General features: G+C 30.3%; 1 protein-coding gene across 19 annotated transcripts in view; it reads right to left on the bottom strand.

Moving 5' to 3' along the window:
- Positions 1–27,156, bottom strand: part of LOC145239793 (DENN domain-containing protein 5B-like) — a 410,159-nt gene that overhangs the window by 77,081 nt on the left and 305,922 nt on the right. For 6 of the 19 annotated variants that reach the window (XM_080103314.1, XM_080103312.1, XM_080103310.1 and 3 more), the window contains 3 exons: positions 25,013–25,138; positions 19,780–19,932; positions 16,379–16,475 (listed from right to left, as the gene is read on the bottom strand). In XM_080103314.1, coding sequence (XP_079959440.1) covers positions 16,379–16,475; positions 19,780–19,932; positions 25,013–25,138 — 376 coding nt within the window. Of the gene's footprint in view, positions 1–3,584; positions 3,708–12,918; positions 12,985–16,378; positions 16,476–19,779; positions 19,933–25,012; positions 25,139–27,156 lie in introns of all 19 variants that reach the window. The other 13 variants (XM_080103311.1, XM_080103304.1, XM_080103308.1 and 10 more) reach the window with 3 other exon arrangements.

Genomic DNA, 27,156 nt, shown 5'->3' on the forward strand with positions numbered 1-27,156 from the left:
TTTGCCTGCAGATGGCATATATATATAGAATAAAACATTGTTGCTTGGAAGAAACAGCTTACCTTACAGACCTGTACATAATTAATTTTATCAGATGTTTTAATTTGTGCAGTAATTCATTCCGATTTCCACATAATGTCAGGTAATCAGAAGAGAATACATACCATTTCGGAGCCTCCCTCTCCCTGTAGAATTGTATATAATGAAGTTTTTGTTTCTTTTTCCCCTTGTCGGTGATCCATTCTGGTCTACAGATAATGTTGGAGCCTCAGGAGAGAATATACACTGTTTCAGGGCCTACCTTGACAGTTTTTTCACGTATCAGTCCCACTAATCTGAGGCGCCATTATTCGAATTGCTGTTAACTTAACTGTTCAATAGACTCAAAACTGGATGTTTAATAATTTCAGCATCATCTGCTTCAATCAATAACTCAGTGTCTCACGTGACGTTCAAAAGTTCAATACAATTTATTTCAGCTCTAGAGGATCTAACTCCCCTCTATTGAGCAGATTATCCATCTGCAATATTTTGGGTGACTGGTTTTAATTCATATGCTCCATCCTACATTATAAGAGTTAGCTACATAATTAATTACCAATTGTTATTCTCATGTTATGACTTCAGACCATTAAGGAAAAGTTTAAGTTAAAGAATCCAAACAATTGTGATTGGAATTATCTGTATTGGAATTAGTAAAGTCTATATATTGATGAGGAAAAACATAAAACATTGTCAGATTTTACTCCAATGTAAAAATAACAATAACAATTTTCTGAAACGTGCATACATATGGATAAACATTAAGTGTTGATTTTTGGAGTATGATTACAAAATATTAATTATATCATAAATTTTGTAATCCATTTAATTATAATACATATACACAAACAGTATATTGATAAGTACTCACACACTGATTATCATTATATATATATATATATATATATATATATATATATATATATATACTCCATTCAAAAATAAATCAAGCATAACCTACTAGGCATTAGATATAAAATAGAATTTATGTTCCAAATTTCATAAAAATCTGTCTAGTAGTTTGCCTTCTTGTAGATGTACAGGCAGACTCGCAAACCTTCATCTTTATAATATAGATTTAGAATCATAAGCTTTTTTTTCTAGATAATTGTGTTGTATATTCATACATTACATTATCACAAGATTTCTTCCCTCAGAGCTATAACATGGTCGTCTTCAAATATAATGAACATTTGTCACTAGCTGTCCCCAGAAATCATCAAATTCTATCCATTCATCTTCTGATATTTATCATCATCCAACTGTTAAGCTATTCATTTCATTATCACTTATACTTTATGGACTTTAGCTATGATAAGTGATGACTAATTAGTTAAAAAGAAATCCATTAAAAATGTAGGAGAGCTTTATGCATTTTTATGCATTTTTCTGTATAATTTATATATTAAAAATAAGCAACCTTTTTCTATTTTTTTACCTTACATATTTTTTGTAATAATCTTGAATGATTCTTAAGATGTGTTAGTTGGTTTAATCAGTTTATAATATGATGCAACAACAGTCAACCAAGCTGGGTTTAATAATCATACATTTAATTATCAATTGTAGACATTATTGTTGTTAGAGCATGCACACACACAGTTAGATGCGAGGTTGGAAAGGGGAGATAACTCATAGGTGGTTTATGGTTTGATGTAAAACAAAAAATAAAAAATAAAGGTCACCAAACCTTCAAGTATATTGGATAGCTAAGCGTGTATATTATACAGACATACATTATATATATTTAAACGAACGTTGCTGAAAGAAATGGATGTTTACAACAGTTGTTTTTCATCTAAGAAATTTTTCTTTATTTTTGACAAAGAAATCAAGGAAATATTCAAAGTTCACCAAATGTTGATTTATTATTATTATTATTATTATTATTATTATTATTATTATTATTATTATTCAAGGCTTTGATACACATGTCATCATCAGGGTACATAGGTTATCTTGTTGGTAGACTTGTGCAATATGAGCGTCTATTAATACAAATTAACACAAAGTAATGTGTAGTCACATTATTGGTCAAAGCAATAAAATATCCTCTATACCTGTAACATTACGATACTAATAAGCCATTTGTAATATTTGATGGGCGAATCTGTTTAACCTAAACTAATTGTCTCTCATCTCCTAGACAGAAAACTGCTGGAGTCTTGCTGACACATAGCAGATAGTCAGCACAATGGGTAGCGAAATTAGTAGTCATCATATTGATGATTATATGTTTGTTTTTCTTTACCATTACGCCATATCATGAACACATAGTTCTAATTCCAATCTTTAACTTCTAATGGAAATTTGTTTTTGTTTTTATTTTGCTTAATTTAATCTTATGTGGAAACTTCCGTTTTAAACACATCCATGTCTAATATTACTTCATACCCTTGTGAAACCCCTGTTCTAACATTAACAACAATAATAGAAGCAGAGAAACGATCTCTGACATATTCCATGTTTATTTGATTGAAATACTTAATACTGTCTGTAGCAGCCAATCAGAAAGAATTTACCTCTCGGAGCCAGACAACTGTTTGCTTTATCTATATAAGCGAATGCTCAAGCATTATTGCCAATTAGATGCAGTGAGCCCCAACTTGCCACAGGAACCATTGTCAGTCATAACTGCTACTAATGCAAATAACTCTGGCTGTAATCTCTGGCTACTGGCATATCAACAAACAACACAATTTACAGTCATGGACTTCTAAATATAGCAACAGTTGGTCAGCCTAACAAACTCACCCACAGGTCCATGTACATTCAGGTATAACAATTTCTATGTTTCAACCCTTTGAACTCATTTCTTTTTAACGCTTTACTTTTTGTTGTTCAACAATAGATAAATAAAGTTGATATATTATGTACAAATAGATTTCGTTGCCATTATCCTTGATGAGTTTTACTACAGAGTAAACTACTTAATCTGGATTGGTCGTGAATACCGGCAAACAACACAAGACAGTCATAGACTACTAAATACAGCAACAGCTTATACACATGTCACATGAACCCTTGTTAGTCATAACACTGCTACCATGTAAATAACTCTGATCATAACCCTGGCTACTGGCATCTCAGCAAACAACAAAGTCACAGTTATGGACTACTAAATATAGCAACAGCTTATATACAGTCTCACGATATCCCTTGCACACAAATCCATACACACATACTGGCAAAATAACGCTTTCTTTATTCAGATTCTTTGAACTTTTAACTCTTTTGATTGTTCTATCAAGACATAAATGAAATTGATGTATTATGTCATTATTTTTGACGAAAGGTTAGATAATAATAAATCCATATGTAACGAATTCCGGATGCTTCCTTCATTCTTTGTCTCAAGATTTGGAAAAGTCGATAAAAAAAAAAAAAAAAAAAAAAAAAAAAAAAAAAATGGAGCTGTCATGAAACATCCATTTTTCTCAATGTTTGTTTAAATGTATATTTGCGACACAAAATCATATATGTATGTATGCAGAAAGATAATTAGGTATGTGAAATATATTTATGTATGTATGTGCACTTACTTCCGGTGAAATAGTCAGGTGTAGGTGGTGCCAAATAGTTCTTTAGATTGGATGAGGTTTGCAGTAGGCCAGGGACCAACGCAACCATCTGGCTGGCAACATGAATGGCAGTGCTCGACACGGCTATAATCCAAAGTCATGTCAATAGGTGCATTTAAAATAGGTGTTTTTTTTTTTTTTGTTTTGTTTTTTAGTAGGTTTTAAAATTGGAAAGAAAGTCACAAGAAAAGAGAGTTTATGGAAAAAGAAGAAAAGCAGATCGATTAATTGATTTTGATTCTTTTCATTTTGAACATATAAAGTTCTCTTGTCGGATTTCCAAAATCAGACCCAAGTAGCATTTAAGCTGACAAATCAAACATTGCTTCTGACTAGCCAATTTCCATTTCTTGTTGGCAATATAATAACATACTTAGCTATTTTATTTTTAAAATAGTTTGATCCAGCCAATAATAGCTTTTTAAATAGTCATTTAAAATTAAAACTTAGCATGAGTAATGACTCGTACTTTAGATTGAAGAATATAATAGTAGTTATCTGCCTTAAATTTAAACCTGTGCAAGCAAATAGAAATTAAAAATTAAAATGACTTCAGTGTGTCCCGGGCAATGCTGGGTTGATACACATGGTATTAAATGGAATACTCATAAGTTTTAAGGATAAAATATTGGTAAAGAATTTTTTATTTTAAAGGAATGTTTTGCTCGAACACAAATGATAATTTTGATTCACAACGTTTTGGTCAACATAGCCTCATTGCTACCAACCATAGTGTTATCTCACCGTCCACCTAACAAACTTATAAACCCTTATCCTCAAGTGGCTTTCTGGCCTTCCTTTATAAGCAATGATACTTTAGTTAAAGAAAGCAACAAAATAAAAAACGGTATTACCCGAGTGTCATTTTACTTTAATTTTTGTTTCATTTTTATTTATTCAACTTTACCCTTTTTTTTTTTTTTAAAATAATTATTTTTTAAAAACAGAATTTTGCAAGTTAAACTTAATTATTATGATGATGTTGGTTGGTCATTAAATAATTAAGCGAACCACATTGTTATAAAACTATAACCAACTGTTATTATGGTAAGGCTGTTTTAATTTTTTTTTTTATAAAATGATTGGATTTAAATAGTATCCAAAAATTTATATATATATATATATATATATATATATATATATATATATATATATATAAAAGGCAAATGCGGTGCACACATTTTTGTATGTCCAAGAAAAGCTTTTTTCGCCAGGCTTCTCGAGAGGGGGGGTACTAAGAACTCTTTATATACCCCCAAGATCATAATATGTACGATTTGCGAATGCGCGTCATGTCTAGATTTATTTACGTCGACTTTTATAAAATTCTTGCTATTTTGGCTTCTCACGTGTTCATTCGGCTTTTTTGTATAAAAGCGGAACTGATCTGAACGCCCAGAAAGCAATGGGCGTTTGATCAATGTGGGGGAAACTCCTTATATCAGACAATTGCTAGTCATATGGACACTCTCCTCTCTATGGGGAGCTGATTTCCCCCTAACATTTTTGGCGAAACAAATGTTGGGAAACAAAACCAAAATAACTATCCCACAGTAAATATTCACTGCAAGACATCTATGGTGTGATCATTAAAATCGCGCACCTGTCAATTTAACTTTTTCATCGTTAAATTTGAACTCTGTTTAGTTACTCAACCTTCGTGGGCGAGTGGTAAGTTGTCAGAGTTTTTTCACACTTTCTTTTTTACCTTCACCTCAACGTTTCGGGTTCGATCCTTCCTACTTACCAAAACTTTTTTTTTTGTAACCCCCCCCCCTCCAACACACACACAGACACACACACACATGCAGCGCCGGGTATCTCCGCTAGTCTTTTAATATATGAGAATTTGCTAACAATTTTAAGCTTAAATGATTTTCTAATCGACAGTTTAAAGGCCTACAAATTTCTTTCAAATTTCTAAAAGGTCCAAAATAATTCATTCCTTTTTAAAAAATATTAACAAAGTATTTAAATTCCTAATCTGTTTATGAAGAAACCTAAATGTATTCTGGTGGATTTGATATCGTAATTTGTGGCAAGAATAATAAGAAAAGCAATATGCAACATATCATAAGAGATAGACAGACAAGATAATAGTCTTGCTATCAACAAGCAAGATGAAAGAAGAGACTTCCAAGATGCTTTTTATTTTTTTTTAATAAAGCAGTCAGCACTAAAAATGTAAATATTCAATAGATTTTAATCGAAATTAACGTTTGAAGATAATAGATTGTGAGTCATTTTTTTTTTTTTTTATTTAATTCATATATTAAAAAATGAATTTAATCCAAGCTCTAGAGCAAAAATATACATATAAAAATGAAAAAAATAATGGTTGAACAATAGATTCGATGTTCTTTAATAATTAAGGCATAAAAATAAATTTACTTATAAATCCGACAATAGTCTTTTTTTTATTGACAGTTTATTAAATGATATATACTTTTAATGCTGAAATAATCTGGGCCATAATAATGGTCCTTAACCTATTTGTGATCTACAGACCCAGAAGCTATAAATTTCATTAAGAGACATATATATATATATATATATATATATATATATATATATATATATATATATATATATATATTTACTTTAACAGAGATTTTGAACGTTTGTGCCCACCAAAGGTGTTATTTAATATGATGCTCCTTTCAAAGGGTAATCTAGTTTTGTTTAGAGAAACAAAATCTCCATTATAGTAAGAATTTATGAATTTTCTCAAATTTGTTTTTAAGCATCTTGAATGATTAGAAATATTTTTAATCAATGTCTTCAGTGGTAAAATATTGAATATGTCACCTGTTCTACTAAAAAAATAAATAAAATAAAAAGTTGAGACTTTTATTACACAAATTTTGCATATTTAGTAGTTTAGGTTTATATAAAATTAATAAAAAATAATTTTAAGGTTTTGTCAACTGTGCCTTCCTATTTAAAGAGATAAAAAAAAAAAGATAATACTGAAAAACTAAAATCTCTAGATTTACAAAGTATGTTTGTATATTAATACATACAGAATTCATTCCTAAACTAATTAACTGATCATTATAAATTTTGGAACAAAGCTGCTAAACGTACGGAGCTCATACGTTTTATACAAAAGAGACAAAAGCAAGGTTGAGTCCCTTTGTAAAAATTCAGATACCATCAACTTTGTGAAATTTTAACAATAGTTATTAGACATCAATTAATAAGTATTCCTCATATTTCTGTTTCTTTGGGGTATTTTATGTTTTAGAGGGTATAATATGGGTACAACCTATCATTCAAAAATTCAAATATATCAAATTTGCATTAAATTTAATCTGTAATCATGAGACATCAATTGTGCAAAATGTTTTGAATTTTAAAAAAATTTAAACTTACAGACATAAATTTTAGACATTTTCTAGAATCCAAATCATTTAATGAATTTTGATAAAAGTTGGAATGAAGATTCTAGACAAAAGGTTTAGTAACATTATAATTTAATTTTAATCTTCGTAAGAGGACATAATAGTGCACAAATGTTCTGTTTGGGAATTAATTTTACTTATGCTAGGACAGGTATTTCTCATGTTAAACTATAGCATTTAAAATATTTTTATGCTATATCCTGTCATTTCTCGATTTAAAAAACTAAAATTAAATAGCATTTTAACTTGAAAATAATTTTTTATCTCACAGTACTTATCCGCAGTAGTTTATGCGTTTAAAGACACCAGTTCTTGGTTTTGAATGGAGGGTTTATTTTCTTCAAAACCAAAATAACCTATTCTACCAATCTATTTTACTAAAATTATAAAATTTGGAGATAAGGATTGATAATTTTGACACTATTCTCATTTTGGTCATTATTTTCACAACATTTTGACCAATGTAATCTCCGAACGTGTTTAGGTGCATAGTTTAAAATTTGGGAATCTTTATGTTGAACTTGGGAACATGTACAGAATTTTGCACTGAACTCTTTATTTAATCTATGAGGTTAGATTATTCTTGTTTCGTCAGTCATGACCAGATAGAAGTGTTATTTTGTTGGTAATTGCCTGTAAAGCTAGATGGACTTATGGTGCAATGGTTAAAGGTACTGATTAGCAATTATTTCTAAGTGAGAGGCTTCTGGAGACTGAAGGTTCAATTCTTAATACAGGCAATAATAACTACAGATAACATAACACTCCTTCACATACATGGCTGAGAGAATGAGAATAATCTGTCCTCCCTCCAATTACCGGGTAAAAGTATTAATTATTAAAATCATTAAGTTATTACCGCCTTAAGTCAAGACTGAACCTTCAAACCCCCAGAAGATTGCCACTTAAAAATGATTGTTAATCAATGCCTTTATCTGCTGTGTTATAAGTCCATATGTACACGTGGCTGACGGAATGAGAACAGTCTACCCCTGAGGATTAGATAAAGTTCAAAATTCTGTATAGGTTCCTCAGTTCGTGAAGATGCAGCTAAAGAGAGTCGGAGGTTACATCAGGGCTGAAACATTGCGAAAACAACAACCAGGATGAGAATAGTAGTTTGATCAATACAAATAATACATGTTTTATTAATAGTTGGTAGGAGACGTTCAAAGTTCTAATAATTAATAAGATTAGAAACTGAACCTTGGGTTTACTTTTGGCAGTCTCGTAACTTTCATTTCCCTTATTTTGTCCTTTAGTCCTCACATTCCATGAATGATATTTCTGACAAAGGAAGAAGAATTGCTAGTCAGCATCTATCCATCTAACATTTATTGTTGACTAGTTTTTAACCTTGAAGTAGTATTTTTATAGCTTTGTACATCAAGTGACTTAATGACTTGTCTAAAGAGATTTCCATAAAAAATTACTCCTTTTTTTTTCTCATAACTTTTTGGTTTTAAAAATATAAAAGTTTTAGTAGAATTAAATGTTAGTGTTTTTTTTTAACAATTCAAAACACGCAAAAAAATTGAGGTAATTCCCCCAACAATGCAAATTAAAAACAAATACATGTTTTTTTTAAATGTCTGTTGTCATTGTCACAATAATTCAAGACATCAATAAAAAAAATTAAAAAAAATATATTAAAAATTAATGAATTTCATTTAAGATTAAACTTTATGTAGACCCACCTGCCCCTCTTACTATCCCCAAATAATTTTAAACATTTGGAAAAATTAGGAAAAACATTGATAGTTTTTAATTCAGTGTTTTCTCTAGTATGGCATAATCACTGGACACACTGGTTCTCCTTAGATTACTGAACTTAAGCAACGTTAAGCCTGGTCAGCATTAAAATGGATAATAATTTTGGAATAGCAGATGCTCTCTGCTTATCTATATTGTCCTGAATTTCTCCTTGGCACTGGTATCAGGCAGTGTAAACTCAGAAGTGAAGTTGGGGATCACCAAACCTTGCTCCACAATTACATACACAGCCATGCTTACAGGTGGTGTCCATTGTCTCAAGACTGAACAGCTTCTTGACTAGTCAATTTGACACAACGGTTAAGGTGTTCAAGAAACTAGAGGTTCAATCCTTGGTAGAGTCATACCAAAGAATAAAGAAAAACAAAAAGAAAGTTATTTGATTCTTTTTTTTGCTAAACATTATTATAAGATGAAGATCAAGAGTAAGTGGAGTGATCTATGGAAAAAGTAATCTCTTCCCTTATATCTTGATGTAGTGCTAATAGATAATGAAAAGCGAGCTTTTAAATCCCTCCAACCCCCCCCCCCGACTATGATTGACCTACTTACTTTTTCTCCTTGGTTTGTTATCCTTAACAAGAGTAAATCAACCATATATCATACATGGGTAAGTGGTTCAAGAACAGAATACCTCTGTTAGAACTTGAAATATTAGAAATACACACAAAAAAATTTCTTGCATAAAAAATAAAAAAACATTTCTTAGCAAAAATTCTAAAAATTCCAAAGTCAACCGAAAGCGGCTCATTCATGATACATATTTATCGTTTGCGTACCGATAATGAACCGACACACTTCACCCGTTGCATGTGTTGGGAGAGGAGGAGAAACTAATATAATTTAACACTATAAAATAAACCATTTTAGGGCAGATTGCAAAAACCATTTGAAAAATTTGGGAATCTGTTTTTTTTTATTGCCATCCTTCTTTACGCCGGCAAAAGGAGTTCATTAAATCATCAAATCACTTTTGGGAACTTTGACACCCTCCCCATCATTTTTCCCTAATTCTAGTGTTGGAGCGATTAATTATAATCAAAATTGGGAATCAGAATTTGGGAGGGTATTAGAGTCAATATCAGAAAAATTTTAGCCTAATTTCTAATTTCAAAAACGATTCTTTGAATTTTTTTTTGTAACTTAATTTTCCACTGTGGATACTAATGATGAACCGATAAATATTATCTGCCAATTATTTTTAAATGTATATTAATACATTTTAATCGGTTATAGTATTTTTACTGCTTATTCTTTGATACATTCAAATTCTCCTGTTGTACTCTTTATTTTAGTTTCTCTTGATGAGATGTTAGTTAAAAGTGCCTCAAAGAGTTCATTGTTTAGGCAGGCATCTACAAGAAGGAAACCTCCAACATAACATTTGTGGTTGAAGTGACAACTGGTTATCGGACCTTTTGTTTGTCACTGTGTTCACGATTACTAATATCATGAAAGTGGTAGTCATGTTATGCATGCATTGTTCACTATCATCCTGTGCTGATACTTTTTGAGCATGTCATCTTTATGAAGATGCCAACTATGTGTGCAGTTGGCAGCACCATAAACCGCTTGAGACTGACAATGTTTAGAGTGTGGTAACTAACATTCTAAGTTTGCAATTTAATAACTATGTCATGTGCAGGCTTAGAGAATCACCAACGAGTGCACATGCAGCAGAATCGAACACAGACAAAAAAAAAAAAAAATGGCTTCAATTATGGTAACATATACGATCACACCACCTATATCTTTTACAGAGTCTGTAAAAGTCTAGGTGGCAGAAAATGTCATATCCACATCTCTTACTAGAATGTCTTACACTCATCTCACATTGATAGGCAAAAAAGGTGGCCATACTCGAAAACAAGTAAATAGCCAGCATATATATATGGAGAGAATTAAATCACGCAAATTAACATTTACAAAATTTATTGTTCAAAAACAAGGAATACAAGATACAAACGATTATTTCCTTATTCCATAGAGTTTAAAAAATTAAGCTTTTTTTTTTTTCTTCTTCAGAAAAAATTAAAAAAAAATAAAATAACAAGTAAAAATTTTATAGACTTGCTATTACATTTACCGATTAGCACAAAAAAATGAAAACTGTAATGATCGAAAAAATTATAATTATTCAAAAATAATTATGTTTGTTTAACCAGCATATCAACCTTCTTTGGGTCATTTAATGCTGTATATAAGGTTTAAAATTTCTTTGATACTTTCGGAGTCAATTTTCGCTGGGTATATTCGGGCAATGTTTTGGTATAGTTTGTTATTTGATGGTTTTTATATTTTATGGTAAAGATTTGCTCTTTTTAGGAAATTTAGAATAGTTTTAGGGTTTTCTTTTTCAAAGAGTTCTTTTAAGTTTGTGGCCCTGTAGTAGTCAAAAGTTATTATAATATTTATAAATATAATTCTTGATTCAAGAATATCAAGAGGGATAGTATCCTGGATATAGAAGTCCTTAGTAATCCATGAAATGTTTTCCTTCTGACAAGAAATCAATTATTTCAAAATGTTCAGATATAAGGAATTAAAACTCTTTCAACTAAACATATGAAAATAAACAATCCTATGTTCAATTTTTTCATATATACTTCCTAACTAAATATATTTCCTAATATGATGATTGCCACATCTTGTCAGACGAGTGTCACTCCCTCAATCACTGAACGTCCACGTGCCCAAAGATGACTTTTCAGTCCTGTCAGTGACTTGCACACCCTCAAGCAGACATGACAACACTAAAGACGGTCATTGGTTTGGATGAAACCAACAGCAACGGAACCCGTATCATCGTGCACTTTCATGTGATTAACAAGACCTGTCTTGGAGAACAGAGCCCGGTCACACACCTCATAGATCCAAAGATCTCTATGATTGGGCAGCAAAATTTGGGATTTTCTACATGCTCTCTTGGGCTTCGCTCGGTCTATCTTGGCTGCTTCAAAGTGTTTTGCACTCCTGCATATCAGTGCCCTCCAATGCTTGCGATCATATGCAATGGACTTCCAACTGTCAACAGGAACATAAAGCTCACCAGTCTCTCCTTGATACTATCATGAAAAAGTTTTTTGGACTTGTGCTGGGGTCTTTTGCCAAGGAGCTCATCATAAAACAATTGTTTTGGGAATCGATAGTCATCAAGCCAGACAAGATGACCCGCCCAACGCATCTGGTTCTTAATAACAATAGTAGCAATACTGGTTGTTTTGGCCTAATTTAAGACATATGTATAAGGGACAAAACTATTCCACTTTAAACCAAGAATGTTTCTAAGGCAGTGCTGATGAAACCTCTTGAACAGTTCTACATGTGACCAGGTCCATGTTTCAGAGGCATAGAGTAGGGATGGCAATACACATGTTTGATATATTGATATTTTAGTTGTCCTAATATACTACATATATATATATTATATATATATATATATATATATATAATATATACATATATATACATATATATATATATATAAGTAATGAAAATATATATGGCAATTAAGCTATATAAAGGCTTCCGCATTTCATCCCTTTAAAGAATCATCAGGCTAGAAAGTCTGTAGCTTACTTGCTATAAATATATTTTCATAACTTACTATCTAGCTTTACTCACATATTAGACACTGTTGAAGTAAATACTGAAAATCAATACATAAAGTATTATATCATCTTATAATATTTTATGTGGATGTATGAAATAACATAACTGTAAAAATTATATTCTGAGGATAAAAATATCTAAAATCAATGGCTTAAAAGGCATTGTATCAATGACAACAGAAACAAAAAACCGAAAAAGAAAAAAGTTACATTTAAAAATAAAAATCTCAAGATCACAAATACCACACAAAAAAGTTGTTTGAAAAAAGACAGGATTTAGTTTTAATACAGTTTTATTGTCTTCTCTAAAAGAACAAGTTATAAAGAATAGAGTCAGTATTAACAAAAAGCGATCAAACTACCTGACAAAAGAAAAAAACAAATGGTAGAAAACCATTCATCATCATCATCATCACTCACATGCTCTGTGGTGAAGAAGAAGAAGAAGAAGAAGAAAAAGTAGAAGAAGAGCTTCTACCATGCAAACTTCCATAGTTAAGTACTTACTGCACATAGGGAAATATGTGTCCACAAGGGCTTTCAACTCAATGAATCCAAGGCTAGTTCTTTTCCCTTCAAACAGGTCAATACATGGTAGTCAATAAATATGCTTGATACAGCATCAAATAGAAACACTATGCTGACTTAGTTCAAATGGAGATGTTTCAATTTGGATAACAAGTTAACAAACATTAATCAATTTTTGGCTTTAATGGATTCTCTGTATTTCAATAGAAACAGACTGGCTTTAAAATATAACAGATTTGTCTGTTAATTTCAATAAAGAAAACCGTAAATCAATCTAACATATAAAATTATCTTGTGAGATTTTAAAAGTTGGACCCAAATAGCATTTAACGCGATATATCAAACTTTGATTCTAACTAGCCAATTTTTATTTGTTATTGTTGTACCATATCATTGGCAATATAATGAGATGAGAATGACTCAGAAATGCTGAGAATTAATGTATAAGCTCGTCTGTGGTAGCTTTTGTAAAGTACATGTTTTCATTGTAACTTTAAGAATAATACATAAATAATACAAAGTAAAAAAATAATAATTTTGGTTGATTACTTATATTTCACATTCACAACTACACACATTTTATAGCAATATTTTTAAATAGTAAAACCATTGTTTTTAAACATAAAAAAAATCCAAGTATATTCTATGCTCAAGATGAAATAATGAACCAAAAATACATCCCTTATATAAAGTTACTTGGTGCGATTTTAAAAGTTGCACCCAAATAGCATGTAAGCTGACATCAAAATTTAATTCAGACCAGCCAATTTTCATTTATTGTTATTGTGGAGCCATGTTATTGACATAATTCACTTATAGTTTATTAAAAAAAATTATGTAATCCTGCTCACACAACTGATAATATGGAAATATTTTTCAATTATGTCTGAAAAAGCAGTATGAGAAACTCATCAAATATATATAAACAAGAGTTATCTCCCTTGCAACCAAAATTTTATTTCTTTTTTGTATATTTTTAACAATATGATTCATTAAAAATTAAAATGTCTTCACTGTATCCTGGCTAATGTAAGGTAAATACAATTAATAATAGCTATAAATATTAATTAAACATTGGCATATATTTATTTATCAATAAATAAAACAACAAAAAATTATTGAGTAGAAAAATAATTACAAGAAAATGAAATTTATTGAATAATGCAGTATCAGTTGAGTCTATTACAGCCAATTCTGTATAAAAAACGGAATTATCTCCCTTGATTTCACCTAATTAAAATACTATTTCAAATTACTGAATAGTGGATCGGTAATGCTTTTTTTTATATAAAAAAATAATAGATCTAGCAGATCTTCTACTTGATCATTTTTTTAAATAATTTTTGGAATTTTTACTAATTTCACACATGATTACACAAGTGTTTTTACTTAAAATTCATTAATTATTTTCTCTAATTATAATGCACAACCACCAAAATTAATGACCTTGTAACCCTTTTAAATGTGAAAAGAATTCAGAAGCATATAAACTCTCAAAGAGAAAGTCTTATCAAATCCTCATGTTAAAAAAATGTAAAATTTTGGAAGTAATTATTTTATAATTGTATAAAGATTAAAACATTACTTTAACAAGATTAGTTATAGTTTTATAACAATTTGGTTCAATTAATAATTCAGTGACCAAAAAATGCAGTAGCAATTAAATTTGACAATCAAAATCCTATTTAAAAATAAATAATTTGCTAAAATCAACAAACAGCGGGGGGAAAAAATTAAATTAAAAAGACTCCCAAGCAATGAATCGAAGTGTACATCTAGCAAATAAATATCAATATCATAATATGTTAAGGCATTGCATGTTCTTACATATGTTATTATATTTCACATATCAAAAAAAAAAAAAAAAAAAAAAAAAAAAAAAATGGATCGTTTAATCATGAAGAATGATGATTGGTAATTAATCTGATATCGCGAAGGTAAAATAAATTCAGAAAAAAACAAATTATTCCAAAATCAAATTATGTTTTCTCGTCGACTTAAACAGTACAATGTTTTTTTATTTGTACATGCTTTGTAGTTATATCGAGCTTCATAAATTAAAAGATTGGTATGAATAAAAGGTGAAATATACTTGAATAAACATATTTCTCCATATATATATATATATATATATACACACAATAGTTATAGAATGTATAAAACTATTTCTAGGCTATAAACTTAAAATATTTCGAATGCGAACATTTCAACAAAGGTAGTATTTAAAATAGATTGTAATAATTTCTCAAGTGTAACCACTTCAGGCTGATGAACTAAAAATTCTAAAGTGCTCTTGAAATTTCAATAATACAAACGACCAAGTTGCTCTCAAACAGATGTGCATAACATTAATTTAAGTTCAACAGAACATATAAAGTTACCACACATAATGTGCTAGTCTCTTAAAGTAATGATTACTTAAAGAAAAATCCATAAAATTTATTTTCCTCTTAGCAATTCTAGCATATATATTTCTTTTTGTTTTTTTTGCAATTTTTTATATTTCTTTTTTACCTCTTTAAGAAAATCAACATTTTTTTTATTTTTAAATAAAAACAAAATAAAACAAAAATATTTTTTAATTTTTGAGATGAGGATTGATAGTATGTACTATTTGGGGTGGGTAGTGGTGTGAGGAGGGGGAAGAACTAAAACATTCTTTCCACCATTCACCAAGAAGAGCCATTATCAAGATAAACCTGAAGAAGGTTAGAGGTTACATGAGCCGAAACGTTGTGAAAATAACAACCAAGATGATAACAGTAGTCCAAGCCATCCAAATAATAATAAAAATCATGTTTTAATTTTATAGATTTAGCTCTTAGAATTAAGTACAAGTCGTTTGGACAATATTAAGTTATTTACATTGGAAATCAGCTGGAAGAAAATATCAAACATGCCTATATTGACACCTTTGTTCTCTTTCAGTCTTGCTAAGAGAGAAGAAAGCTTTTGCTTGCTGGTTATCTTTGGAGATCTAAATCAGAATTCATAAGCGACACTCTTTTTTTACAGAATTCATTACGTGTCAGAAAATTAGTTGGATAACCTCATCACACTGACATTGAGCAACTGGAGGACTTGCCAACAATAATATCTGACAAAAATGATTAGAGTCAGTGGAATATAAAAGTTCTAAACTTTGTTGAGGTTATTAATTTAAAATATTGAATAATATTGTAAAGTAAAATTATGTTTAAATTAATTCAGCAAATTATTCTTACGAACAAGATTAACAAAATTTAATAATTTAATTCAATAGACGTTTTCGATATATTCATTTTTTACTTATTCGGTTTTAACAAAATTTAATATTTTTACTAATAAATGACTAAGTTAATGGAAAATGCGACAGTAATCTAATGAAAAATGTGATTGTAATTTAGCTTATAATTCAATAGAAACAACAAAAAGGATATAAAAATTAAAAAAGAAATACCTGGTGTTAAAAGTTTAGGGTCAATCGGTTTTCCTGAATCGTTAATTTCTTCAAGCTCAAGGAAACTACGCATATGAGACCACAGTGCGGATTTGCCCTGTTTAAAAAAAAAGAACAAAAATGCAAATTGTTATTATTTTTATTTTTTTACATAAGAGTCACAACTTATCAAGGCCCAGAGGCCACTCGAGGATAAGGATTAATAAGTGTACAGTAGTCAATGGGATAATATTGTAGTAATCGTTAGTAGTGCAAATTTGGTAAATTGGATTACTTAAGAAGGTTGTTCAACAAAAATTTGTTTAAGTTGGACTTGAAAACGACCAAATTGTAGTCAGCTGAAAAGTAGCCAAACAGAAGAGGGTTCCACAGGCGTGCTGTTCTAAGAAAGAAGTTTTGTTTGTGGAATCTGCAAATTATTATATTTCAAAACTTTTGGGATGAGGATTGATAATTTGTATCATTTGGATATTTTGGACTACTATTCTCATCTTGGTTGTCATTTTCATGCTTCAGCTGTAACATGTGTATTTTCTTGAAGTGAATCTATTTAAATGTGACAATCTTTGTATCAAACTTGGAAATCTATACACAAGTTAGAACTGAATTCTTTATTAAATCCATGGGGATAGATTCTTCTTGTTGTATCATCCATGATTAGGTAGAAATCTTAATTTATTTTTTGTAATCATCACACACAGTAAGGATTGAACCTTCAACCTTGAGAAGTTATAACTGTTATGCCATTGGTTCAACCATAAGAATAGTAGTTCACATAATCCAAATACAAAAATAAATAAAAAAGTGCAAAAGGCCAGGTTTAAAAATATTTCAAAATGATTATATTATGCTACAATGAAAACTGCAAATATACAGCTTACATGACTCAAATTATGTATTTAAAATAGGTATTAATTCTGTGGAGTTAAGACCCCATTAGAGGGTTATATACAATGATCAACATTTACTTAAACTTTAAAAATCTAATCAAATGCCAATAAGATTTATTGTGTGCATGTGTGTGTGAGGGGAGGGGTAACAAGCTCCATCAAAAACCTCTTTAAAAAAAAAAGTGCAAGAGATCAGTCCCACCCCCACTTCAAATTCTTCAATACAGCATACTGCTATTGCAAAAAGAAAAGGGGGAAAAAAATGTGAAAATAGTTATTGACATAAAAACATTTTATTTTGTAGAGTTAAGCCGGGAGGGGGGGGGGCAATATGACCTTATTTAAATTTTGAAAAGCTATTTAATTTTACATAATTTACCTATAACTATTTAAAAATTTCTACTAAAATTAGAAGTAAATACACTTTTAATTGTAAAGGAGGGGGTCATGTTACTTCAAAGAGACCCATTATGAGAGATAATAATTATGACTCTTAAGACAGTCTGTGGAGGTAAGAGATAGAGATCATTTCTACGAAAAACGAGGTTAGAAATTTTCATCTTACTATTTACCGTATTATCTTCCTCCCTTCTCATTTCATATCTAAATGTCATTACGCCATTTTTTTTTTTTAATATTTGTATTTTGCATAATTCTGGCGCTTTTTCTTTTCTGATTAGAAGCATTTATCTTCAAAATGCCATGGCATAAAGAGTTTTTTTTTTCTTAATTTTCCTCTCAAGTTTCCTTATTGTTCTGATGATATAATAAAGTTATACATAACTTTTATTCCTCAGTTTTCATTTATATATATATATATATATATATATATATATATATAAAATTTTTTTTAGTGTCTTTTAATAACTTCTGCTGATATTTTCTTAAGTAATAACCTGTACCTTTCAGTTGACCTCTTTTTTTGCCCTATATTTTTGGCGCCTTTTAACGTAGTCTTGTCTGGGTCATTTTGACATTTGCTTTTCTATTTTATATTTAATTCTATCACCATTCAATCTTTTTTTCTCTCTTCTTCTTCATCCATTTTTCTTAATTACACCTTGTCTCGGCAGCTGAGATAACACGTATCTTATTTTTCTTTTAATAACTATTATTATTTGAATTCTTCCCCTTTTCCTTGTACCTATTTGTGATTTATTCTACGGATTTCGGCCTTTTGGATTATTTTGGACCATCTTCCAATTACGCGGTTTCCTTGGATTTTACTTGTGCGAATGGGAATTTAACTAACTTTCTTGGATTTACATTTTTGGATTTTACCGTTATTGGATATTTTACCCTTCACCAGACTACCCATTCACGTGAAACCACCTTTTTCTTCACCATATTCCCTATGCTTCACTTTTTGTTATCAAGTAAGATCTTTGACTTACTTGTAGTTTCATCAAATACTTTTGCATGCAAAATCCGATCCTGCATTTTGCTAATTCCTACCCTCTGATGAGAAGGAAAGTATTTCTTTGAAACTCTGCGGATTAAGGACTATCCACTTATTTAGTGTTTCCTTTTCGAATGAAATATGTTTGTAACTCTTTTTTAAGGTGTTTTTTAACATGTTTTATTAACTATTTGCTCTTATATATATAAATACATAAAAGATGAAAATTGTCTAATACTAGCAACTAATTTCTTTCAAGTTATTAAATCTACAAATTTCAAATTAGACTGCTAACTGATGAGAAAATAGTAACAATGGTTAATTCTTCTGTCGGGCCAGTAGTACCATCTATAACAAATGCACACGCAAAGACACACACACACACACACACATATATATATATATATATATATATATATATATATACACACTAGCAAGGAGACTCGGTGTCGCCTGAGACTGAATGAGGATCAACAAATGTTTCACTTCCTCAACTTTTATTGTTATTGAAATCGGTGAAATCGTCCATTTTTCAATCAAATCAAATGTTTGCCTGCACTACATTATGGTGCACTGGGAGAAAGCTTCCCATGCCTCTCGCAGTAACTTAGTCCACAATACATTGCAGTCTACATTGCACTGCAGCAAACCTATGTTGATTTTATAAAATTATTTTTATATTTATATATGGCTTGAATTAAAGTTTCAAATGCAAAAGTCAAGTATCATGCTTCAATTGTGCTCTAAACAGAAACATTCTTTTTGAATGTATGTCATATCAAAAACCCACTATCGATTTTATATGTCAGATGTTACTGCTTGTGCGGCGATCATAATTTGCATAATAGTTTAAAATGACAAATCAAGTATCATGGTGCAATTGTGACAGACAAGAATATCTTTTCAAAATAATGCTTGATAGATGAAAATGCTACTCAAAACTTAGCAAGACAGCATAACCAAAATACTATTTCAAACTTATACGTGACAAACAGACTATTTGAAAAAGAGATGTCAATCCTAGGACAAGGCTAGGTTCTGGTCTTTCTCTAAATCGATTAGAAATAAGTATAAAAAGAATGACAAAAAAGTAATCATTATGCCATACGTACCTTTTTAGTGAGCAGACCATGACTCCAGATTCTCTCCAAGAGGTCACACAAACTGGCAATTAGGGTGTTTTCTTCCACCCCAGTGATATTCACCTCACCATGGCCCAATTCTACTGCTTCTTGACCCATTTTCTCTACCAACATTCTCTTTGTCTGCAAAAAAAAAAAAATATATCATCTCAATTCTGACTACTCCTTGGTGTTTGGAAAACTGATGGCATAATTTAAGAATTACATACTATATGCTTAAATAAGTTTCTTTATGTAAAGGTTGCTTTAGTAATAGCATTCCATTATTGCCAAATTTATTTTGTTGTCCATTTCTTCTTCTGCACAAGTTTTGGTTTGTGCTGATCAAATTTACTTCTATCTGGTCTGTTGTATTCCGTTAGATGAAATAAAGGGTCAAAATTTGCAGGATGCTGACTAATCTTTCTTCTAAGCCTCATGGCTTTTATATTCATTATTATTTATCATATTTATTACTAGTGGGGTAGGGACTATGGCCGTGTCATAAATATGCTTAAATATATTTTAATTAATGCAAATTTCATATTTATATATAAAATATGTACAAAATACATTTATAAGCCAGTTTACAACGCAATATTATGAAAAATGAACAAATAGATATTTGTTTAAAATTTATATTTCAGTGATAGATGCCATCTTCTGAATTATATATATTTTCCTCACTATGATGGTTAATGGAAGAAAAAAGTTAGCAAAGAGTCCGCATATTGTTCATCTGCAGTATTATCCTCAAATGCCAGAAAAATATGCTTGCATACATGATATGAAAGTCAGAGTTGTTTTTTCCATGATAGAAGCGTTGTTTAAATTTTAAAACAAAATACATATGAAATACGTTTATATGTCAATTTACAATGCAATATTAAACAAATTTAAGAAATATCTATGTTTAAAATTTATATTTCAGTGATAGACGTCATCTTCAGAATTTTATACATTTTTTTTCGTCAAGAGTGTGAGTTCCATATAGAAACGTTGATTTTATTTGAATAAAATACGCATCAAGTGTGCTTGAAAGCCAAATCACAACATAATAAAATAAACAAATATTTTACTTGTTTGAAATTTATAACATAAATATATTTCAGAGCTATACTCCATCTTCAGTATGTTGTTTTCTTTCTTTTTTTTTCTTTTCTTCTTTCTTGTCATGTGAGTTTCATATAGAAACGTTGATTTAATTTGAATAAAATAAAATACACTATATGGAACTCGCACCCATGACGTTATTCTCACGTTGCCTACGCAAAGTTCCGACATTTCAAAATACAACCACTGCTTTTTATGAACAGACTTTTCTTTCTCCAACTTTACAACATGACAAGAAAGAAAAAAAGAAAAAAAAGAAAGAAAACAACATACTGAGGATGGAGTTTAGCTCCGAAATATATTTATGTTATTAATTTCTAACAAGTAAAATATTTGTTTATTTCCCTAATATTACGTTGTGATTTGGCTTTCAAGCGCACTTGATGCCTATTTTATTTATTTTCGCCATGATGGTAAATGGAAGAAAAAAGTTAGAAAAGAGTTTGCATGTTGTTATCCTCAAATATATATATATACATATATATATATATATATATATATATATATATATATATATATATATATATATATATATGCATACAGTACTGATTTCCAAAGTTTAAAAAAATAAATAAATTGAGTGCAATCAGCTAGAATTGAAACTAAAACATTTAGCCCTCCAGTCACGTTCCTTACTGTTTGAGCTAACCAGACAGATAAGAAAGATTTAAAATTAAACCACTTCTAACTATGATTTAATTTGTGCACATGTATAAAACTAATAAAAATATGTCGGCAAGCTGAAACGAAGTTTGCATTTCAACTTGCCAACATTTCCGCAAGTGTTATTCATCCATCCAAACAAAGATTTTATTTGTTATAAACCATTCTTAATGTATGATTTTGTTGTTAATTTCACTGTTATGTGACTAGTAGTTTAAGAGTTTATTGATTGAATATTTACACACATTTGTTTTATTTAAATTATATTTGTGATCTCATTTTTTCATGGTTTTGTTGGTTTATTTCACATGTCATTCTGTCACAGGGTAGTGTTTATCTATTCCACATGTAGAAATAACAGTACACTATCACACACACCATAAGTGATAGATTTTTGTTTTTTTTACTTGGCATATTGCCACTTGGATGTATTTGAGACCATGTTTACAGGGGACTATGTAAGCAGATGAGCGAGATGTTTTTTTTTTTTTTTTTTACACACTGATCACCACTTATCAAGGCCCGGAAGCCACTCAGGGATAAGGGTTATTGCAAGTACATACCATTAGTGTGGAGATTTGATGAAGTGTTTACTTAAGGGAGCGGTTCATTAGGGATTTGTTAATGTTGGACTTGAAGACATCCAAGTTGTAGTCAGGTGGGAAGCAGGCAGACGGAACAGAGTTTACATTATACTTAAACTTCTGCATGTTAGTATAGTCAAAGAAGCAGGAAGGGAATTCCAAAGTCTAGCAGTCCAAGGAAAGAAGGGTTTCCAGCATCTAAGGACCTCTACAGTGAGGCTGTGGGACTTATAACTCGGAAATTAAGTATTTCTGAATCTATTTACACACATAAAATATAATTCCGGAGTTATGTCTGATGTTTAAACCATCTTGTATAAATTAAATCAAAACGTGTACCTGTAGATTTGAGTGATCACAAACAATCATAACAAAAGAGTCACAAGTGGCAATGAATATGTCCTAGGTTGGGACTATGATTCTGGTACCAACTGTTATGTTGGCAACATCGATTCTATCAGTTTCTACCATGTTGGTTGAATCCATCATCTTGACATTAAATTTGATCCATAATAATTGCACACCAATTAAGAAATATTTTCTGAATTTTAATTTCTTCTTAAGATCCCCTAAGTTTGAGCCTTAATTTTTAGACACTTTCTAGACTGAAAATCATATAATAGATTTTGATCCAAATTGGAATAAGGATTCTAAATATAAAGTTTAGTATCATTATATCTTCATTTACATGTTTGTAAGGGACATAAAAGTGGTGCAAAACTGTTCTGTTTGAGAAATTAACTTTTACCTGTTCTGGAATTGGTATTCTTATATATATATATATATATATATATATATATATATATATATATATATATATATATATATATATATATATATATATAAAATGAAAATTTTGAATTGAATTCAGTAAATTAAAAAAGTTTACAACAAATTTTATATTTTAATATTTGATGAGACCCCAGTTTCTCTCTCTCTCTCTCTCTCTCTCTCTCTCTCTCTCTGGCCTATATTCTATTATAATTTAAATATTTTTTAATATGTTAATTAAAAATATATTAATTGTATATGAAATTTTCAGTAAACATCATCTAACAAACTTTTCAGAAAAATCTTTCATCTACTTGTTGAAATATTACAATCTGCAATGGATTTTACCTTATAGTGTTTTGTGGATTACTTCCTATGCATACGTTTGAACATTAAAAACTCTCTATTAAGATTATACCTTCCTTCATTTCCTTAGATTTTACGATTGTGCATTTATAATTCTTCATTGAACCTAATGACACCATGGAATATCCTTTTTACTCTTGGCTTATTTTAGGCTTTTCATGTAGGCTTTTTAATTTTTCAATCTATGTACTAAACAGCAAAATTTATGACTGCTTATAAACTTTATTTGGATAAAAACATTTCCTCTGATGAGATGAGCCATTTATTAAAAATCCATGAATTAAGGAAAAAAATGTTAAATTTTTGTATTCCTTGTTAAATACATTTGTTGTAATTTTTTTTTAATTTACTGAATTTAACTCCAAATTTTCATTTATACTATTAGTCTATCTCGTATATTGAGCATCTTTGTCTGATTGGGATTGGTTATAAATCTTGAGACTAATATTTACATTTTACAGTATTATACAAACTGTAATCTGAAAGTATTTCCAAATTTCCGTCTATATATATATACACAAGTTTCTTTAGAATAAATGTGATACCATATTACATCTTTCAATAACACTAATTTTAGAAATAAGAATCAAATTGTAAATCAACTTCAAAATGATAGAATCAGATTACTTTTCCGTTTTCATATCTTTTTTTTTTTTTACTTGATACAATCAAATATAAATAATGTGCACTTTGATTTCAGTTCTCCATTCAGAGATTAACCATTTCTAATCAAATAGTTTTAATAATTAGATTTTAATTGTGCTGTGTACACCTCATATTGTCAGTTTAACATGCTCGCATGTGTTGAACAGCTTTAAGAGATTGACTTTCAAACTAACCTATCTCTGATCAGGTCCTTAATTATCCCCATTTCTCTGAAGCCCAATTTTATCACTTCCATGTTTGCCTTGATCTCCCCCTCTGAATCATAACTGTTCTACATTTAATGGCCAAGAAATTTTTATCCATTCTTTCAATGTGGCCATATCATCAAAGTATCTTGTTCTATGCGCATTTCCCTATATTACCCCTGGTCCTGGATATGACCTTAAACTATATCCTATGGTGAAGCCCCAGCTTGCGGGCTTTGGGGAGTGTGGAGTCATCCATTAATTGCCATTGCTCTCAGGTCCACTCTGACCTGGAGTGGTAGTATCTGTTAGGGTCCCAATTATGGGTTAAATAGAAACTGACTTGAAAAATAAAACAAACAAATATATTCTATTAAAAGATTTTTCTTCCAAATAACTGGATTCGGCATTAAATATCCTGAAAAGGGTTGATATGCCGTAAAACAAAACCAACCAACAAACCAACCAACCAACCTATATTGTCACAATTTAATCTTCATTTGAGGTCAGCGGAACTAAACTTGTCAAAGGTTTTCTCCAGATCCACAACAGCAAAATACAAACTGTTCTCTTATCAAAGTACTTCTTTTGCACACAAACTGATTATCCTCTCATCAATACAGATTTATTATAAAGTTGCATTCATAATAAAGGGAGATCTTTTAACAATGTTTGATTTTCCTTTGAGATGAGGCTTCGCAATCAATTTAAACACACACAAAAAATATATACTTTCATATATGTACAATGCATAATCAAGTATCCATGTTTTTACAGTCCACCAAACTTTTATTTCCTTTCTCTTTCATAAAATAACCATTCTTTAATGCAGACATTATTTTCAAGGTAACAATGAGAATGTATGTATCGACTGACCTTGGTTCGACATTCCTTTAATAAAGTCTCAACAAATCGCCAATTGGTTTGTGCCATTCCAGACATGGACATGTCTGAAAGCTTGGGATTTCTTGGAACTTTTGAACGAGCTTCTTGCATGTATTTCTGCACAGAAAGAGAAAGATAAAAAACGAATTAAGAAATTGCTTTTTAATTAATGAACTATCGTTAATCAATAAATTGTATGCTCTCGTGAAGAACAGAAGAATTTGACAAGTGAAATAAAAACAAAAAGATGCCAGAAAGTAAAAAGAAAACAAAAAAAAAAAACCAACAGATAAAAGAAAAATCTTTAAAAAATAAAAAAAGGTAATAATAATTTAAGATTAAAATATTAAAAACACCAGTTAAGTATCATTTCTCCATATTACAATCATCTCTTTTTTGGTTTATGCTGAAATACAATATCAATTATTAATTGTATATATTTTAGTTGAATACAAGCCAATTATATTTTTATGCTAAACAAGGCATATTGCAACAAAATTTGAACTTTTATGAGAAAGTACTTATTGAGGTTGGATTTGAGTATGACTGTTGTAGTCTGCAGAGAAACAATCATGTGGTAATGTGTTCCACAGATAAGAAGTTATTGAAAAGAAACTGTTGATGGAAATTTTGTTTGATATGAGACAAACAGAAGAAGGAAAAAGAGTTCTTTGTAGAAATGGTAAAAAGTTCTTGCTGTGAATGTCTCGAAAGGAGCAGCCAAAAATTTGTTTTGGAAATAATGATAGAGTAGAGAAAGATTATCAATAGCTTTTCTGTGAGGGTCTGTAGAAAACAGAATGTATCATCTCCCACTAGATTGTGAAGTCAATTTTGCACTTTGTCAATATATGAAAGGAGGCTCTCCTTCTGAAGCTCTCCCTTCCCCTTGGTTCTGAAGCACCCTGGCTCCAGTGAAAAATGCTCAATTGTCTGAGAACAGGAATGAAAGCATAAAAAATTACTACGGCCAGATGAGGCTACAAAACTGACACAACCATCTGCGAATGTGGAGAGAAGGACCATACGATGCGACATTGCCTTGTCTGCCCTCCACTGCCCAACTGGTGCAGCTTTAAAAATCTTGCAGAATGTAACAATAACACAAAGGACTGCATAAAAAAATGAAAAAATAAAACAAGATGCAAGAATACTTTTTTAAAATTGATTTGTTAAATCAAATGTATAAATTTGGTTTGGAAAGAATTCATTTTAAAATGGATAAAGTTGGTGTTGCTAAGCTAAGAAAAAAAAAATCCAATTGGATTATTTACATATTTCATCTTTGGTGACCAGACGATCTCACTTTTTTTTTTTGGGGGGGGGGGGGAGATGACAGTGATATAGGATTAAAAAAAAAATTATTTGAAGACTTTTTTCTTTTACTATTCTGTCTTCACAAAGTAGATCTATTTGATGTAATGGTTTACAGCACAGATAATGAACCAATAATGATGATATAATGGCAAATATCTGTCATTATGTCATGATTAGGTCAGTTTTGTAGACCTATCTGCAGATGAGACTACAAAACTGACCTAACCATCTGCAAATGTGGAGAGAAGGACCAGGCGACGCAACATTACTTTGTCTGCCCTCCACTGCCCAACAGATGCAGCTTTAAAGATCTTGCAGAATATAACAATAATGCAAAAGACTGCGCAAAAAAAAGTGGAAAGCTGCTGTATGATCACATGCTTTAAAGACATGCAAAGCAGAAGAGTGCTTCGAAGGGCGCCTTCCTAGATGTGGGAGCAGTATTCCATCCTGTGATGTACCTGACTCATAGATAAAGTTCTGTGTCAGGAGTCAGGTATTGAACTGGTAGAATGATCTAACCATCTTTCCAACGACCTTAGCAACAGTTTGGTTGCAAGTTTTTCATTTTAGATTTGGAGTGAAATTCAGTTTTAGGAGCTTATCAAAGTGGTATACTCAAGGAGAGAGTCATTGAATCAAAAGAAGGATTTGAGCATTGGCAGTGAAAGAAGAGAAGCTTGGGTTTAAAGCTTTCTTTTTGTATAACTACATAGACAAATTATTTTTGGAGTCATTTATTCATGTGATTGTGGAATGGTAATTCTCAATTGGCTTCCAATTTTTTTGAAATTAACAACATTGCATTTATTTATCAG

This window comes from Euprymna scolopes, chromosome 19 (assembly GCF_053919585.1).
Source record: "Euprymna scolopes isolate OS-2025 chromosome 19, ASM5391958v1, whole genome shotgun sequence".
In the NCBI taxonomy this organism is placed as follows: Eukaryota; Metazoa; Mollusca; class Cephalopoda; order Sepiida; family Sepiolidae; genus Euprymna; species Euprymna scolopes.